This window comes from Staurois parvus, unplaced genomic scaffold (genome assembly GCF_062004578.1).
Source record: "Staurois parvus isolate SC_StPar_1 unplaced genomic scaffold, SC_StPar_1.0 ptg001328l, whole genome shotgun sequence".
Taxonomy (NCBI): Eukaryota; Metazoa; Chordata; class Amphibia; order Anura; family Ranidae; genus Staurois; species Staurois parvus.
Window position 1 is genome coordinate 4,814,195 of NW_028319124.1, and position 17,271 is coordinate 4,831,465.

Consider the following 17,271-nt stretch of genomic DNA (forward strand, 5'->3'; position numbering starts at 1 on the left):
TTAACAATGTTTGGGCTCAAACTGCTACAGATTAACTGATGGAGGTAAATATATCTATATTCTGGCTGTGCTGTTATATTATTTCATGAGTTATGAAATATACTGACAATTTAGAGTCTTGTCTGATAACCAGTCTATTGGGAATGTGGATTGCTATAGAATTTACGATAGGGGGAAGAGTTGCAGACATCTGTTAAAACTCTGATTACTTAGGCTTGTGGAGTCTGATGTTTTTATTTGGGTTTGTAGACTGAAGTGTGGATTCAGGCTAATAGGTCTCAGAGGATCTGTCACTGTCCCCTCAAAAATCTGATAAGGAGGTTCTGGCATCTGCTAAAAGTTTGTGTATTGTATAAAATGAAGGAAGGAGTGAGGAAAAGTCACTGTGGCTATGCCTTTTATGACAAAATGGCATGGGAGACTTGTGACGTGAACAAATAGCTGCTACATACTTAGCTATTCCTGTGCCCAGTAGGCAAGTCCATTACAAGGCACTATTAAAAACCCCTATAGCAGGTGCATTTAAGGGAAACCAATACTTGGAGAAGTTGACCTCCTTCTGAAAATGCTAGTTATTTGACCGTTTCTGTCTTCTATGCCTTCTGTGTTACTGACCTGAACCATGATTGCCACAAGTGAAGTCAGATACTCGTTCCATGTACTGTTAGTAATTGTGAAAATATTTTAAAGCTGAAGTTTAGGTATGGCAGTTTTTTGACCCATGTGAGTATGTATGTGCCAGGGGCGGACTGACCATTTGGAAACTCAGGCACTGCCCGAGGGCCCGGGGTCAGTAGGGGGCCCCATGAGATGCCCCTGGTACCTTTTTCATAGGCTTTTTTGAGTTTGGACAAGGACACAGTGGCCCCATGATCCCCTATTGCCCAGGGGCCCCATGAGTTGTCAGTCAGCCCCTCTTATGTGCTATACCTGTGGGATCCCGGTAGAAGCTGGAAATCACTGTAGTAGACACCACTACTCCAAGGATCACCACTAGCCTCCAGGCCCTGTGCTGAGCAGCTTCCCTGACGCATTCTCAACACAGGCAGTTGCTGACTATAGTTGCACAAGTTGGAGAGGTGGCATGAAGAGGATACGTTCCTCACCTCGTTCAATCGAAGAACACTTTGCATTCACTGAGAAAATGGAAAGTGTTCTCTATATGGTGCCTGTGCCAAGGTACAAACCCCCCATGTTCAGTAAGCAGCAGGGCAGCCACTCGACACGGTAGCTAGCGGTACTCACTGTAGTTGCGGTGCCTACTACAGTGATTTATTTCAGGTACTTGTATAGTGCTGTCAATTTATGCAGAGCTTTACATATATATTGTACATTCACATCAGTCCCTAACCCTCTAGGGGCGTACAATCTAAGGTCCCTAACTCACATTCATATACAAGGGCCAATTTAGACAGGATCCAATTAACCTACCAGCATGTCTTTGGAGTGTGGGAGGAAACCAGAGTACCCGGATGAAACCCACGCAGGCACAGGGAGAACATGCAAACTCCAGGCAGGAGGTGCCGTGGCTGGGGTTTGAACCAATGACCCTAATATTGCCAGGTGGAAGTGCTAACCATTTAGCTACTGTGCTTCCCCAGGATTCTACAGGTTTGGCACATACATACTTTGGTCCAAGCTGGTGCAATGTAAAAAATGCCTTACCTGGAATACAGCTTTAAATAATTGAAACCGCTTAACAGCCAGGTTAGTAGCACTTTCAGAAGTCAGCAATGGCAGTATCTAGCCATGACAGATCATGGGTTTTTTTAGCGTGTTTTTAAATGCACGTTTTTGTGGTGTTTTTGGAGCAGCACCATTCATTTGAATGGGCTGTTCTCTGCTCAGAGTACCTTTTCTTGGAGCCGACTCTGATGCATTTTTTGAAAATGTGGTTTTGAGCATTTTTGTACATGCTTTGTCCTGCGGCAAAATGCCTTTCTTTTTGCGGTGACGTTAACAATAATGGCACCCAAATGCTCAATGTGTGTTTTGCCACAATTTTACTCCATTTTAGAATTCTGGGCAGAATCATGTGATGTGAATGAGGCCTAAAGACTCAACACAATGATTCCCCCTGAATGTTAGTACTATCTGGTATTTTAGTTAAGGGCCTCATTTCTGGTGTTCCCAGCTCTACCCATTGCATTGGATATTTTCTCAGGATGTGGAATTTATTGAGAGATAATATGGTGGGAACACAGGAGAGGAAACGCATAAATCTTTGTTTTACATTCCCAAGGTCAGTGGCGGTAAGCTCTGCAACAATGCTGCCCTTTTTTCATTTGTTTAGTCAGAGAAGTGATATGCAGTTGAGTGACATTTCAGATTCTTTGTAGACATTCTTCTGATTAAAATGACAGGCATTCCAGCAATTTGTTTGTATGTTGATCCCGCATCAAAGGTCCTGTGTGCCTCTCTAGGGGGAGACGGGTGTATAGATCTACACATTATATATCACCTCTTCTATACATTTCTTCAGGGTGAGAAAAATGGAAAGGCCGTCCAAAGGTTTGATTTAAAGATGAACTCCAGATTTCCTTTTTATTTCCCTCTGAGGTCTAGCAATGCCTCTGACTTGCAGATAGATACTAGTCTATATATCCTCTCTGAAAAACCCGCATAAGGCCTTATGCACACAGGGCTTAAAAACAATGCTTTTACAGGCGTTTGCCCTTTATACACACCTCTATATTTGTCTATGTGTTCATGCCCTCATAGGCATGTAGAGGCATATTAGAAGAGGAGCATTTATAGGATTGGAAAAAACAAAAAAAAACATCACCAGTGCATTCAGGAGAGGAGCTTTTGACCAGAAAAACTGGCTGAGGCACCTAAATGCACCTAGACTCTAGGCACGTTCATTAATTCCAGTGACCAGAATAACAATAATAATAAAAAACAATAAAGGGATACTTATTCAGGCCATAGACGGGTCAAAAATCGGCCGATTTTTCTTTTAAAAAACGAAAAATCGGTCATTCAAGCGGCCGACGTTACCAGCAACGGTAACAAAAAAACGGCCGATTTTCATCCCTTGTAAAGCCGGCAAAAAGTGTCCCTGCAGAGAGCTCCGCTATTTCTTTGACAGTTCCTTGACATTTATAGCAGTTGCAACAATGTATTTGTATCCATTTTGGATACAGATGTTTTTATTCAGAAACAAATAGATACATTGTTGCAACCGCTATAAATGTCAAGGAGCTGTCAAAGAAATAGCGGAGCTTTCTGCAGGGACACTTTTTGCCGGACTGGAATTCCTCTTCTTCTTCATCCTCTTCTTCTTCTTCCTCTTCTTCTTCATCCTCTTCTTCTTCTTCCTCTTCTTCTTCTTTATCCTCTTCTTCTTCTTCATCCTCTTCTTCTTCTTCATCCTCTTCTTCCTCTTCTTCATCTTCTTCTTCCTCTTCATCCTCTTCTTCCTCTTGTTCATCCTCTTGTTCATCCTCTTCTTCTTCTGCTTCTTCTTCTTCTGCTTCTTCTTCTTCTGCTTCTTCTTCATCCTCTTCTTCTTCATCCTCTTCTTCAGCTTCTTCATCCTCTTCTTCATCCTCTTCTTCATCTTCCTCTTCTTCTTCATCCTCTTCTTCTTCTTCTTCATCCTCTTCTTCATCCTCTTCTTCATCCTCTTCTTTTTCTTCATCTTCTTCTTCTTCATCCTCTTCTTCTTCTTCTTCTTCATCCTCTTCTTCTTCATCCTCTTCTTCTTCATCCTCTTCTTCTACTTCCTCTTCCTCTTCTTCATCCTCTTCTTCATCCTCTTCTTCATCCTCTTCTTCTTCCTCTTTTTCATCCTCTTCTTCTTCTTCATCCTCTTCTTCTTCATCCTCTTCTTCTTCTTCCTCTTCCTCTTCTTCTTCCTCTTCTTTTTCTTCATCCTCTTCTTCCTATTCTTCTTCTTCCTCCTCTTCCTCCTCTTCCTCATCCTCTTCTTCTTCTTCATCCTCTTCGTCTTCCTCTTCTTCATCCTCTTCCTCATCCTCTTCCTCTTCTTCTTCTTGTTCTTCATCCTCTTCTTCTTTTTTCTTCTTCTTTTTGTCTTCCTCTTGCAGGTCACTGCTCATGCGCAGATTTTTTTATCGGTAAAAAGATTGGCCGATTTGCCCATCATTGCCACGAAAAAAGGCCGTTCGGCAAAATCGGACGATTTTTTTTCCAAGTTTACCGATGAAAAAAATCTGCCAAAATACCGAAAAACGGCCGAACAATTAGCCCACTAACAATCCGAAAATCGGCCGATTTTCGACCCATCTATGGCCTGCATTAGGTTAGTTTTTTTGTTTGTTTGTTTTGATAACAAATTGTCCCTAGTATGTGTATATATGAATGTAAGTTAGGGACTTTAGATTGTATGTCCCTTATGGGTTAGGGACTGATGTGAATGTACAATATATATGTAAAGTGCTGTGTAAACTGACGGCACTATATAAGTACCTGACATAAATACCTGTCATACTTATCTGCTGTGTGTAATGGTTTTGCACAGAAGAGCCCCTATCGTCTTCTTCTCAGGGACCCCACCAACGCTCCTGGCCCTTCCCCCTTGACCAGTGTCCCCAATAGCAAGCAGCCTGCTATGTGTGTACTGGTGCAGGGGCGGACTGACAACTCATGGGGCCCCTGAGCAATAGGGGATCATGGGGCCCCTGTGTCCTCGCCCACACTCAAACCACACCCAAAAAAGCCTATGAAAGGTACCAGGGGCATCTCATGGGGCCCCCTACTGACCTTGGGCCCTCGGGCACTGCCCAAGTGCCCAAATGGTCAGTCAGCCCCTGTACTGGTGTATGCTTGCTCCCAAGCCTGCTATATGCATCCATAAGACACGTAGAGCCTCAACCCAGCTCCCCCCCGCTCTCTCTTCACTGGCTGTGATTGACAACAGTGGGAGCAAATGGCTCCCACGGCTGTGTCTCAGCTAATGAGGAGAGGGAACCCCAGGAGACCCAAGGCTCCCGTGCACATTGCTGGATCGAGATGGAGCTCCGATAAGTATTAGGAAGGAGCAGGTCACAGTAGGTTTTTTACCTTCATGCATGGAATGCATGAAGGTAAAAGCCTTCAGCGTTTACAACCACTTTAATATTCTGGCCAATGGAATCCATTAATGTTCAAACGCTTGACATGCCTAAACTTGCCAAAATGTGTGTACAAAAGGTGGTTTTTAAACAGATTTTCTGCTGCCAGGAGAAAAGGCATTCAGGGGAGCTGAGCAATGCTCAATGTGCATGAGGCCTGAGTAATCCAGGTTGTCTCTCTGCCGCCCAAAAGAAAAATGGCAAACGTCCCAATTTATAACCAGCTTTAAGAGTAAGGTGTACAAGAATGAGCTATGCACACAGCAAGCAAAACGAAATGCATTTCCCAGCATACTTACTAGCTAGCCACTGGATAAAGAGAAAACAGGTGGTGCACACACCTAGTGCATTATCCAAAGTTTATTGTGAGGAGTGAAAAAATAAAAACATACTCACAGACGAAGCATGTATCTAAAAAGCATAGAAAAATGATGATGGCCACAACGGCAGGCAAGGTGTTCTCACTGTCATTGCGGTCAAATGGCTGACGCGTTTTGGGGACGAATCCCTTTCCTCAGAGCTAATGACCAACCTCTGATGCAGATGTGTAATGAATGGAAAGTGGGAGCCTTGCTGGTTGCCAGCTAAAAAGAATCCAAACAAAAAACCAATTACACTGTCTAACAATTTGCGTTCAAACACAAAAGCCATGCAGCTTTGACCAAAGTTGAATAATGCCTTGCTATAGGTGTAGGCTATTTATGTACCTCCTGAAGCACAACTGAAAAAATCCCATAGATGGTGCCATCTTCTCCTGCCTTGTTGCTAGGATGTTGCTAAGACACTCCCAGCTCTTACTGCTCACCTCCACCATCACAGGAGTGAGCTCTTTCTCTGATGCAAACCCTCTCACATGTGTTTTCTCCCCCCCTGATGCAGTAGCTGTGAGCTCAGTGTTTGAGCGTTCACTCCTGTGATGGTGAAGGTGAGCAGTAGCACTAGGCTTCTCTTAGCAACGTGCAAGAAATTTCCCAGTGAGGTTGCATGAGGTGCGTAAATGGCCCACACGTATAGCAAGAGCATTATTCAACTTCGATCAGAGCTACAGGGACGTCTATTATTATTATTATCATACAGGATTTATATAGCTCCAACAGTTTGCGCAGCGCTTTACAAAATGAAGGCAGACATTACAGTTACAATACAATTTGGTACAAGAGGAAACAGAGGGCCCGGCTCATTAGAGCTTACAATCTAGGAGATCTGCATAGGCAGTTTTTTTGTAAAAGTGAATTAACCCTTTGAGTGGGAGCCTAACTTATTGTACTAAATTTTACAAATTGAGAAAATGTATAAAATGCCAATTTAAAACTACATATTCACTGTTAAATGCAGACTGTAATTTTTGTGGATACTTTTGAGCTTTCATATCTTGGCGGCCATTCATTGTATGGGGTAGAGGACTGACTGTCCCTTTTAGTTTCTGGTATTCTTTGCCTCCCCTGAAGATGACGCTGTGAAGATCCCATGCCTGCACACTCAGCACTCTAGTAGGGGAGTCATATTGTTTACATGTTGATGATATGTTTGTGCATGCATGGGATTAGCAGCACATGCACGTCCAGTACTCCAGCAGGAGAATGATATTGTTTTATAGGTAATTTGCAAATTTAGGGTGAAGGTCTGCTTTAAAGTAATATTTTAGATATGGGTAGATGCGGTGGACGGAGTCTTCCCCAGCTTCTTGTATGGCCTGGATATAGCAGTGAGATCACCCTTCCATCATTTTTGAGTGCACTCTGCATAGTGAGAGTGGGGGCTCCTTGTAAGGGCCACAGCAGGTGTGGTTCACACCAACTGATTCTCATAGAGATTTACGAGGGGCGTTCAGGTCAAACTGGGACTTTTAAGTTTACAGGCATAAAAAGGGACGCTAGTGCGGTGGTACTACATGCAGTAGTAAGTGGCAAGTGTGTCCTATTACTGATCGGTGGCACACATGTCGCAGGCCAGTCCAGAGGCTATTAATTAGGATGGCACACAACAGTGTTAGTGCGTGCGTGGAACAGCGTGTGGTGATGAAGTTTCTTGTGAATGAAGGTGTAAAATCTGTGGTTATCTACAGAAGACTTCAAGCACAGTACGGTGATGAGACGCTCAGCCGCAGTAAGACATTTGAATGGTGTAAACATTTCAAAGATGGCCGTCAGTTATGATCCTGGCCGCAGTGGTTCCCAGCCCACAGTAGTCATTCCTGTGAACATTCAGCGTGTGGAACGCTTGATGCTGGACAATCGACTCGTTAACCTGTTGTGAAATTGGACCCGTAAAAGAGTTCCTTGGAGGTCAGCGTTTTAACACTGATGACAAAGCAAAGCAGCCTGTCCATGGATGGTTCAGGCATACTGACAAATCTTTCTATGGCATTAGTTAAATGCTAGGATACTGTAAGTGTATAAATGTAGCAGGGGAGTATGTTGAAAAATAAATGCAGTTTCGACTCCTTGAAATTTGTTCTTCTATTATATGAACTCAAAAGTCCCTAGTTTGACTTGAATGCCCCTCATAATAAGCTGTTGTTGAACTTTCTAGCATCTACCAAAAACTGAAATATCTATTGTTGGTGGACTAACTCTTTGATTAAGGCCATATATATAGCCTTCCCCATGGTACACTGCAGACACATTGTTCTGGGCATTTAGAGTGATTCCTTTAGCCTGCCAGGAAGGGTGGTGGTGGTTGTTGGATACACACCAGGCCTGTGTGATCATGGTGTGTGTAATTAAAACAGGTATGCATATGAAGATTCGTGTCACCTGCTGATTTTAGGGCAAATACAGATTTCATAACTGATGGTTATATGTGGTCACTCTTTAAAAATAAAGCTCTTAACAAGCAGAAACGAATTGTTAGGGAAATCTAACCTTGTAGAGCATTCACCATCTCTCCTAGACAATAAATTCTGCATGTTTAATTTGCTGAACTTCTCTGAGGAAGCCTTTTATCTGAAACTGTTCAAATTTCCTTAAAATCAGATCTTGATTGACGTATCGTAAATCCCTGTCTTTGAAGGTTTCTACTTTGTTTTCCTTAGATCTATGATCTGCTCGGAAGGTTTTCTATTACTTTGATGTTTCTCTGAACATGTGCCCACAACTGCAGTTAATGTGGATTAATATTCCCCAGTCTTAATGACCCTTTCTAATACTGCATGGTCTTGTTAAGCTTTCTGACTGCTGCTTGACATTGAGTCCTGTCCAAGAATAAATGGTAATTTAAACAGGACAGACCAAGAAAAGTTAAGTGCATTCTGCCTTTGCTGAGGCAGTGTTTTCTTATTGTGTAATAAGTTTGGAAAAACTGCAGAAAATTTAAAGTGCACCTGCGCCCCGACTGTGGAGGTGAACTATTTACATATTTTTAACAACCAATAACAAAGCTTTAAAACAAGCCCTCGTCCTCTTGAACTACATTATTTCTATACATGTTCCTTCAATATATTATAAAGCACAAGGTGGAAAAGATGATCCTTGGTCTGAGATTGTTATATTTTCTATTATGATTGTTTTATTCTTCTTAAAAAAAAATTTAACGCAAAACAAGCCTTCATTACGCTGCTATATCTAGTCCTCTCTAGATGCATTTAATATGAAGTTATTCGTTCTCAAAGATCACAACAGACTCTAAACTCAGGTTTCAGGCATTTTGTAACAGCTACTCGTTTACATTTGAAACTTTTAATGCCTGTGTTATGAAATTTGAATAATATTTTCTCCACAGTGCTTATAGATACAGAGGTGAATGGGGACTTGTTTTAAAGTGCTTTTACTACTTGTCCACAATATAAAAGTACATTAATGTGCATAGCCTGGGCACAGGTTCACTTACAGTTTATGCTAGATACCTGACATTAGCTCAGTAGAACCATGCAAACCCAATCGTAATAATCATCCAGATTAAACCTTATTTGGAAACATAATTTTATTTTGCATACCGCACTTGGGGCAAGAAGGTAAGTAGGAGCAGTGACAAGGGACATATCAGTGCTTGCTTAGTTCCCACTGTTCAAATACAGCAGCAGAGCTAAAAAGCTGCATCCTCCATAATGGTTGACAGTAAGGCTACGTTCACACTAACTTTGTCAGCAGGCATCAGACAGGTGTTTGGGAAGCGTTTTTAACACATGGCAGCACACGGAAGCATTCGCGTTGCGGAAAAACTGACGCCTCGTGTCGAGTCAGGAGGAGTTGAAGCCTCCCATTCAAGTCTATGGTGCCGCTCCGAAAATGCCTGGCAGGCATTTGTGGTGCGGTTGCGACACGGTTGCGAGGCAGTTGTGGAGTGTTAATACCATTTAACTTCATTATAGGAGTTTGTGGTGCGGTCTTAACGCTTGGCAAACGCCTATCAACCGCCTCAAAACCACGCATAGGGTGTTTTGGGAGCGTTTGGGGAGCATTTCCCTAACGCCTGTATAATGCCTGTCAAATGCTATAGGGGCGTTTGGCAAGAGTTAGAAATAGTCAAGTGTGAACGAGCCCTTAGGCTTTCTGAGTGTTAATTAGGGGGCAGAGGGGCAATTGCTTCTTTTGCCAGTAATAGGATATGTTGGGCTGGTTGGCCTGAGTGGAAATAATTCACCATTCAGGCATTGAGCAGAGTGGGACCTCCAGTCAATGATGGTGAACAATATATAGCTAGCTACCCTTGTTCACATCTGACAGACTAGAAGGAGATCTGACCTAGCGCCAACTTCATTTTCAGCTCTGAAATGTCATGTGAATGAATGCCAAAAGCAACAAAGGAAGCTGATTCTAGAAGAGGTGGAAAGGTGTGTCACGAAAATCATGTTCTTCAGGAATACCCACCTTTCACCATTCCCATCAACAACTGCAGCATTATTACACGCTTTGGCCCACAAAATCTGGCTACCATGACAGGGCAGGGCCACTTGCCTCCTGGCACAAGGGTTCCCAGTTCTTCCCTGAGCTGTATTTTTTTTTTACATTACCCCCACTTCCATTGTTTACTTTTGTTACTACCTAGCCACAATTCAGAAATCTTCACTACATGGCCCTCTCTAATATGACACAGACAGCAAAAAATAAATATATAGGTTTAACCTTTTCCTATTTTGTCAAAAACTAAAACAAAGTTTCAGTTTCACTTTAATAAGCTTGTGATATGGATGTCTGAAAATTAGGGGCATCTTTTATTTGTGTTGAGTGCAATGTGAATTTCAGTTATAGTTTATCGACTTCATTTGTGCCATTTACTTTTATCCTAACTCATCATTCTTTCTCATGCAAAATATCAGTGTACATAATATAAGAAGAAATATCAGCGAGCGCTTGACTAATAAAAAAAGCAGCTATGCACTAAAAAGGAGACCATAAACCTTCAAAGTGACTAATATATACATAAACTATGTTAATGTGATAAAATCAATAAGATAATATAAATGATCAATGGAATATGTGAATTAAATGAAAACCATAATTTATCATCATAGTGAAATTCTTAAATATTAAAAATAAAAGTCCATAAATAAATTCAAATTCAGGGATCATATGTAGGCCCCAAGGTGAGGCAGTTATTCCCGGTGGTATATCGGTCATCAAACAAAATGGTGGGTGGAGACAAGTAGATAAAATGCGCACTCACCAGATGCGCAAGGAAAATGCGCAATGTATTTAATCAAGCGGTCTGCCCGGAATCCCTCTTAAGATGGTACAGCTTAGGATAGGTAGATAACATCAGGGTGTCTTTACATCCAGGGGTCCACTTTAAGGATGTACGTACAGCCTCTTCTTATACCAGGGATGGTCACCGGGACGTACATACAGCCTCTTCTTAAACCAGGGATGGTCACCAGGGGGTGCCCCCTGGTGACCATCCCTGGTTTAAGAAGAGGCTGTATGTACGTCCTTAAAGTGGACCCATGGATGTAAAGCCACTCTGATGTTATCTACCTATCCTAAGCTTTACCATCTTAAGAGGGATACCGGGCAGACCTCCGCTTAATTAAATACATTGCGCATTTTCATTGCGCATCTGGTGAGTGCCTATTTTATCTACTTGTCACCACCCACCATTTTGTTTTATGACTGATATACCACCGGGAATATCTGCGCCACCTTGGGGCCCATTTACGATCCCTGAATTTGAATTTATTTATAGACTTTTATTTTTAATATTTAAGAATTTTCACTATGATGATTATTTATGGTTTTCATTTAACTCATATATTCCATTGATCATTTATATTATCTTATTGATTTTATCACATTAACATAGTTTTTTTTAGCGCTGCACTATCTTATATATTAATCAATGTACATAAACAGGGGCATTGGTAGCACATGGCTGTATACCACAGTTTCCCTTCCTTCTGTGAAAACGTTTCCATGGAGGAATGAACAAATCCCTTGAGCAAGGTGGCCAGATCATCAAAAAAAATTACACCTGACACTGAAGTTGTTTTTTTTTTTTCCAATTGAAACCCATGTGTTCCTTTGTTCTTTTAAATTTCTTGTTGGCTCCAAATTTGGAATAATTGGCTCCTGAACTCATCAATTTGTCCACCTTTTTCTCCAAAGGCCTCTGGCAGGGGAGGACTGCGCAGGGGGATATTTGCTCCAGACCAGTGCTACTAATATATATAAAGGGCTTAAGGCAAAAAACAGAGTAGGGAAATTAGTCAGTGATACATGGTGTACATAATACAGCTATCTGCTCCCCGATCAGACCTGAGAACATGGTGTCCAGCAGAGGGAAGTCTTTTTGCAACAGATTCCTTTGCAGTTTTGAAATATAATTTGACCAAATGGAGCCACAAAGAAAGCTGATGTTGGATGAGGTTACAATTAAATGTTGCTTCACAAAATGCACTGTGGTACACTTTAGGTGGTATGGGTTTCTTTGGTTCTACCATGAAAGGGCTACCTGGTTGTGTTTGCTCTCCAGACCAGAGTTCCAGTTCTCCCCTACTACTAGGCAGTACTGAATCTAGAGGCATAATGGGTAGCCATGGAGCAGAGTGTAGTGAATGCATGTGGCATGGAAAATTAAGCAGTTGGTGGAACAATTTTAGATGTTGGCTTACTGTTAAAAAGTCTGATATCAAAAAATATGATGATTTTTTTTTCAAATGCTCTGTACATACCCAGACACCATAGTGTGGCCATTTTAGTGCCTGTAAACCTGAATAGTATGTATTCCCCAGCATGCTGAAAGATATATGATCCATGCATGAGCAGAGTTTGGTGAATTCCATCAGCTCCATTTTTCTTCTTGTGCTGTTACCCTTTGTATGTAGTCTGCGATGTTTCAATAATACGTGATATAGTAGATTTGTAGTAATTAAACTATTCTTTTTTCCAGGAACAGCTGCAAAGTGCAGAATTATGAGGGATCCTCTCTGGTTCTGGATGTCTGTAATCAGGTTAGTAAATCAAGATAATCAAAGCTGTTATACTTTTTATTGTGTTGGGTGTGTATTCTGTTATCCAGTTCACCTCTCGTCTCTTTATACCCCTTATGGAATTTCTATATTTCTGCTATAGGTTTGATTTGGTAATGACAAAGTATAACATATTTATTTCAGGACAGACATGACTTTCTTTTGGCAATACTGTTTTGCAAAAAATATTTTATTTATTATGCAATCTATGCCTGGACTTGAGACTGAAATGAAGAGAGGGTTTCCCTTGTGGATGAGTGAACAATACCCCTGGAGATGGTGACAGGAGATGCTGAGCCCGAAGAAGCATGGGTTGCCAGCTGTATGGTAGTCAGATGGATCTGCAGTGGTGAGGCCTCTTCCGTAGGAAGCCAAGCACTGCAGGTAGCTGATCCAGGATGACGCACTTGGAGGTGCAGGCAGATCAGAGTAGGTGGGTTGAGGCAGAGACCAGGTCAGGAACGGAAGCCAAGATCAGAGCACAGTGGTCAAGTAGAGGAATAGACAGGAGCGTGGTCGGAGGTTGGCCAGGGTCATACACAGGAGGCAATCAGGAACAGGTCCATGGAACAAGCCGAGGGTAGAGCCAAGAGAGAGGCAGCGGGAAGTCCAGAAGCAAGCCAGGTTGGTAACAGGAAATCCAAAAGGAACAAGCATACAGGAACATAGGTATCAGGGAGCTGAAGACCAGCCAGCAAAGTCTGGGAGCAGCTGTCATCCTTATAAAGGCCAGAGGGCACCAAGATCTATTGCACATGGCGTGTGTCAGTGCGCACAAATGTGCTCCGTGAACAAATATTCGTGTGCCACAAATTATTGCAATCATGCTAGGTATAGACAAGTGTGCCATGCCTTTTAGCCAATTTTATCTGACTTATCCCCTGACATTGTAGACCAAAATACGATATTTTATATCCTCTAATTACCTTTGTTTTAGGGCTTTGTTGTTACATAGTTAGTCTGGCTGAAAAAAGACAAAAGTCCATCCAGTTCAACCATAAAAAAAGTTATAATCCTATGCCCACAGTTGATCCAGAGGAAGGCAAAAAACCCAGCAAAGTATGATCCAATTTGCTCCTGCAGGGGGAAAAATTCCTTCCTGACCCCCCCCCCAAGAGGGGGTGTGTATTGGGTGTATTTAGGAAAGAATCCAGGCCTTTTTAAAAAGCAATCCACTGAGCTGGCCAGAACCAACTCTTGAGGGAGTCTATTCCACATTTTCACAGCTCTTACTGTGAAGAAACCTTTCCGTATTTGGAGATTAAGGGCTCATGTACACTGCAGCAGCTAAACTGAAGTTTAGGAGCAGTTGTGCTGTTTTTTTCAGCAGCCCCTGAACTCTCCTTTATGTTTTCCTATGTTTCCATGTACACATAGTCGTTTACAGGCAGTTGAGGTTAAAGGCATTTTTTTGAAAGCACAAAAATCGCGTTCAGGAGTAGAGTTTACCGGCGTTTCAAACGACAAATGCTTGTAACCGCTTATAAATGCGTTTATGTGCATTTGCGTTTAGACACGATTTTGGGCTGGTCCATATCCAGATGCTGTCCAGAGCCTTTTTTCTTCATCAAAAATGTATGCGGAGCATTTGCAAGTAACCTTTGGTTCACACCTATGAGTTGTTGCAGATAACCATTTAACATGGTTTCCTATGGATCTAGTTCCATCTGTACATGTTGAGCCAGTGCGTTTTTTGTGTGATAGACTTCAGATTGAGTTTTGTGTGTGATAGACTTCAGTGTACCCACACCAAAAAAAATGCTTTTTGCGTTTTTTTTTTGTTGGCTAATAGGAAAGTATGACAGTTCTGTTCATGGAGTACAGCTTTGATGCTACTTGAATGCTAGAGAGTGTAAAGTTGCATCAAAGTTGCACTTCATGAACAGAAATGTCATGCTTTTCTATTAGCCAAAAAAAACCAAAATGCATCAAAAACGTGTTAAAAAATGCACCAAATGTGTCAACTGCAACCTCTATCTTTTTATGTCCTTTTCCATCTTTATAAAGTTCCATTACCTTGTTACGCAGGACTTTGACAGTTCTTTTCTGATCCCCATGGCGCAGTATCTAGCCTAGTCACTGCTTCCACGTAAGAGCTAACAAACTCATTGACATTTTATACACTGACACTAGTTGCAATTTAAAAAGCCACAGATGAGGGACATTAACCTCTAATTGGCATTTTAACCCATGTGTGTCACCTTGTGTGTCTGTACCAAGGCCAGACATTCCAGGGGATGTAAACTTTTGATCATGGCCATTTGGGTGATTTCTGTTATTATTATGATTTAAAAAGGAGCCAAACAACTATTTGATAATAAATGGCTTCATATGATCATCATCCTTCAATAAAAGAGCATTTTTTGGCATGATCAGTCATATTTTCAATATCAATGCCAAAATTTCACAATTTCTGCCAGGATATGTAAACTTTTGAGCACAACTGTATACAGTAGATATAAAAAGTCTACACACCCCTGTTAAAATGTCATGTTTCACCTTTAATGTGACCTATAAACTGTAAAACTCAGTTGAACAATAAACTGAAATCATTTAGGTGAAGGGAAGTTAAAATAGAAAACTAAAATAATATGGCTGCATAAGTGTGCACACCCTTAAACTAATACTTTTTTGAAGCCCCTTTTGATTTGATTCCGGCACTCAGTCTTTTTGGGTATGAGTCTATCAGCATGGCACATCTTGACTTGGTAATATTTGCCCGCTCTTCCTTGCAAAAACACTCCAAATCTGTCAGATTGTGAGGGCATCTCCTGTGCACAGCCCTCTTCAGATCTCCCCACAGATTTTTGATCAGATTCAGATCTGGGCTCTGGCTGGGCCATTCCAAAACTTGAATCTTCTTCTGGTAAAGCCATTCCTTTGTTGATTTGGATGTATGCTTTGGGTGGTTGTCATGCTGAAAGATGAAGTTCCTCTTCATGTTCAGCTTTCTAGCAGAAGCCTGAAGGTTTTGTACCAATATTGACTGGTATTTGGTAATGTTCATGATTCCTTCCACCTTGACTAAGGCCCCAGTTCCAGCTGAAGAAAAACAGCCCCAAAGCATGGTGCTGCCACCACCATGCTTCACTGTGGGTATGGTCTTCGTTTGGTGATGTGCAGTGTTGTTTTTGCACCAAACATATCTTTTGGAATTATGGCCAAAAAGTTCAACCTTGGTTTCATCAGATCATAACACAATTTCTCACATGCTTTTGGGAGACTTCAGATGTGTTTTTGCAAAATGTAGCCGGGCTTGGATGTTTTTCTTCGTAAGAAAAGGCTTCCGTCTTGCCACTCTACCCCATGGCCCAGACATATGAAGAATACGGGAGATTGTTGTCACATGTACCACACAGCCAGTACTTGCCAGATATTCCTGCAGCTCCTTTAATGTTGCTGTAGGCCTCTTGGCAGCCCCCCAGACCAGTTTTCTTCTCGTCTTTTCATCTATTTTGGAGGAACGTCCAGTTCTTGGTAATGTCACTGTTGCTCCATATTTTCTCCACTTGATGATGACTGTCTTCACTGTGTTCCATGGTATATCTAATGCCTTGGAAATTCTTTTGTACCCTTCTTCTGACTGATACCTTTTAACAATGAGATCCCTCTGATGCTTTGGAAGCTCTCTGAGGACCATGGCTTTTGCTGTAGGATGCGACTAAGAAAATGTCAGGAAAGACCTACTAGAACAGTTGAACTTTATTTGGGGTCAATCAGAGGCACTTTAAATGATGGCAAGTGTGTACTGACTCCTATTTAACATGATTTTGATTGTGATTGCTTAATTCCGAACACAGCTACATCCCCAGTTATATGAGGATGTGCACACTTATGCAACCACATTATTTTAGTTTTTTATGCTTACTTCTCCCCCCCTAAACAATTTCAGTTTGTTTTTCAGTTGAGATGTACAGTTTATAGGTCACATTAAAGGTGGAAAAAGTTCTGAAATGATATATCTGTCTCTTTTTTTTTACATCACAGAAACCCGACATTTTAACATCGGTGTGCATACTTTTTATATCCACTGTATGAACCTAGACAAAGTTACTAATCACACTAATGTACCTTGAGTTGTAGATATAATTCCCTGAAGTACAAACGTTGTGAGAGGCTGCTTTAACTGGCAATCAAACCAATACCAGCCTAACATAATTTAGGTTTGCAGTTATTATTTTCAGTTGTGAACTATTTATTTCAGAGTTGAACTGCTTTTTCAAGTGGTCTTTCTGTTATTTCTTCCACACCCTGTATTTTTGCTGACTTGTATATTGACTGATGTGGGCGGCATGGGATAGGCACACAGCTTGAAAGAGCACATGTAACCCGAGAAACATAGCTGAATGCTATTCAGATAGAAAAACACCAATGTATGCAGTTATATATTCATTAAAAAAATCACTAAATTCATTTTTCAATGCAACTAATATACAGGACACTGGATACCTTCACTGCTATTGTGCTATTGCTGGGTGTCCAATGCCCCCCTATACCTTTTAAGGAGTGGTGGGCTCCCTCCAGGCATACCTGCCTTCAGTCTATCCATTATTATATATGTTCTCCAACTTGGAAGACTTTCTAAACTTATAGAGTTAGGACTACATTACACAGGGGTGCCGTGCAGGGCTGCTGTCAGAAACCATGGGGCCTGTACAGCCAATGTGACAGGGCCCCCAAATAAACACAGTTTACGAAGCTTCAGTTATGATTGAACACAGTGAGTGATCGGTACAAATCACTCATTATGTAAATTCAGGAAAGGAAGGGGCTGGTAAATGTGACACATAT

General features: G+C 41.5%; 1 protein-coding gene across 4 annotated transcripts in view; it reads left to right on the top strand.

The window, feature by feature from the left end:
- The window catches only part of TACC1 (transforming acidic coiled-coil containing protein 1), a 162,376-nt gene that overhangs the window by 108,964 nt on the left and 36,141 nt on the right, over window positions 1-17,271 (top strand). For all 4 annotated transcript variants that reach the window (XM_089661296.1, XM_089661293.1, XM_089661297.1 and 1 more), the window contains one exon: window positions 12,402-12,462. In XM_089661296.1, the coding sequence (XP_089517422.1) occupies window positions 12,402-12,462 (61 nt within the window). The remainder of the gene's footprint in view (window positions 1-12,401; window positions 12,463-17,271) is intronic.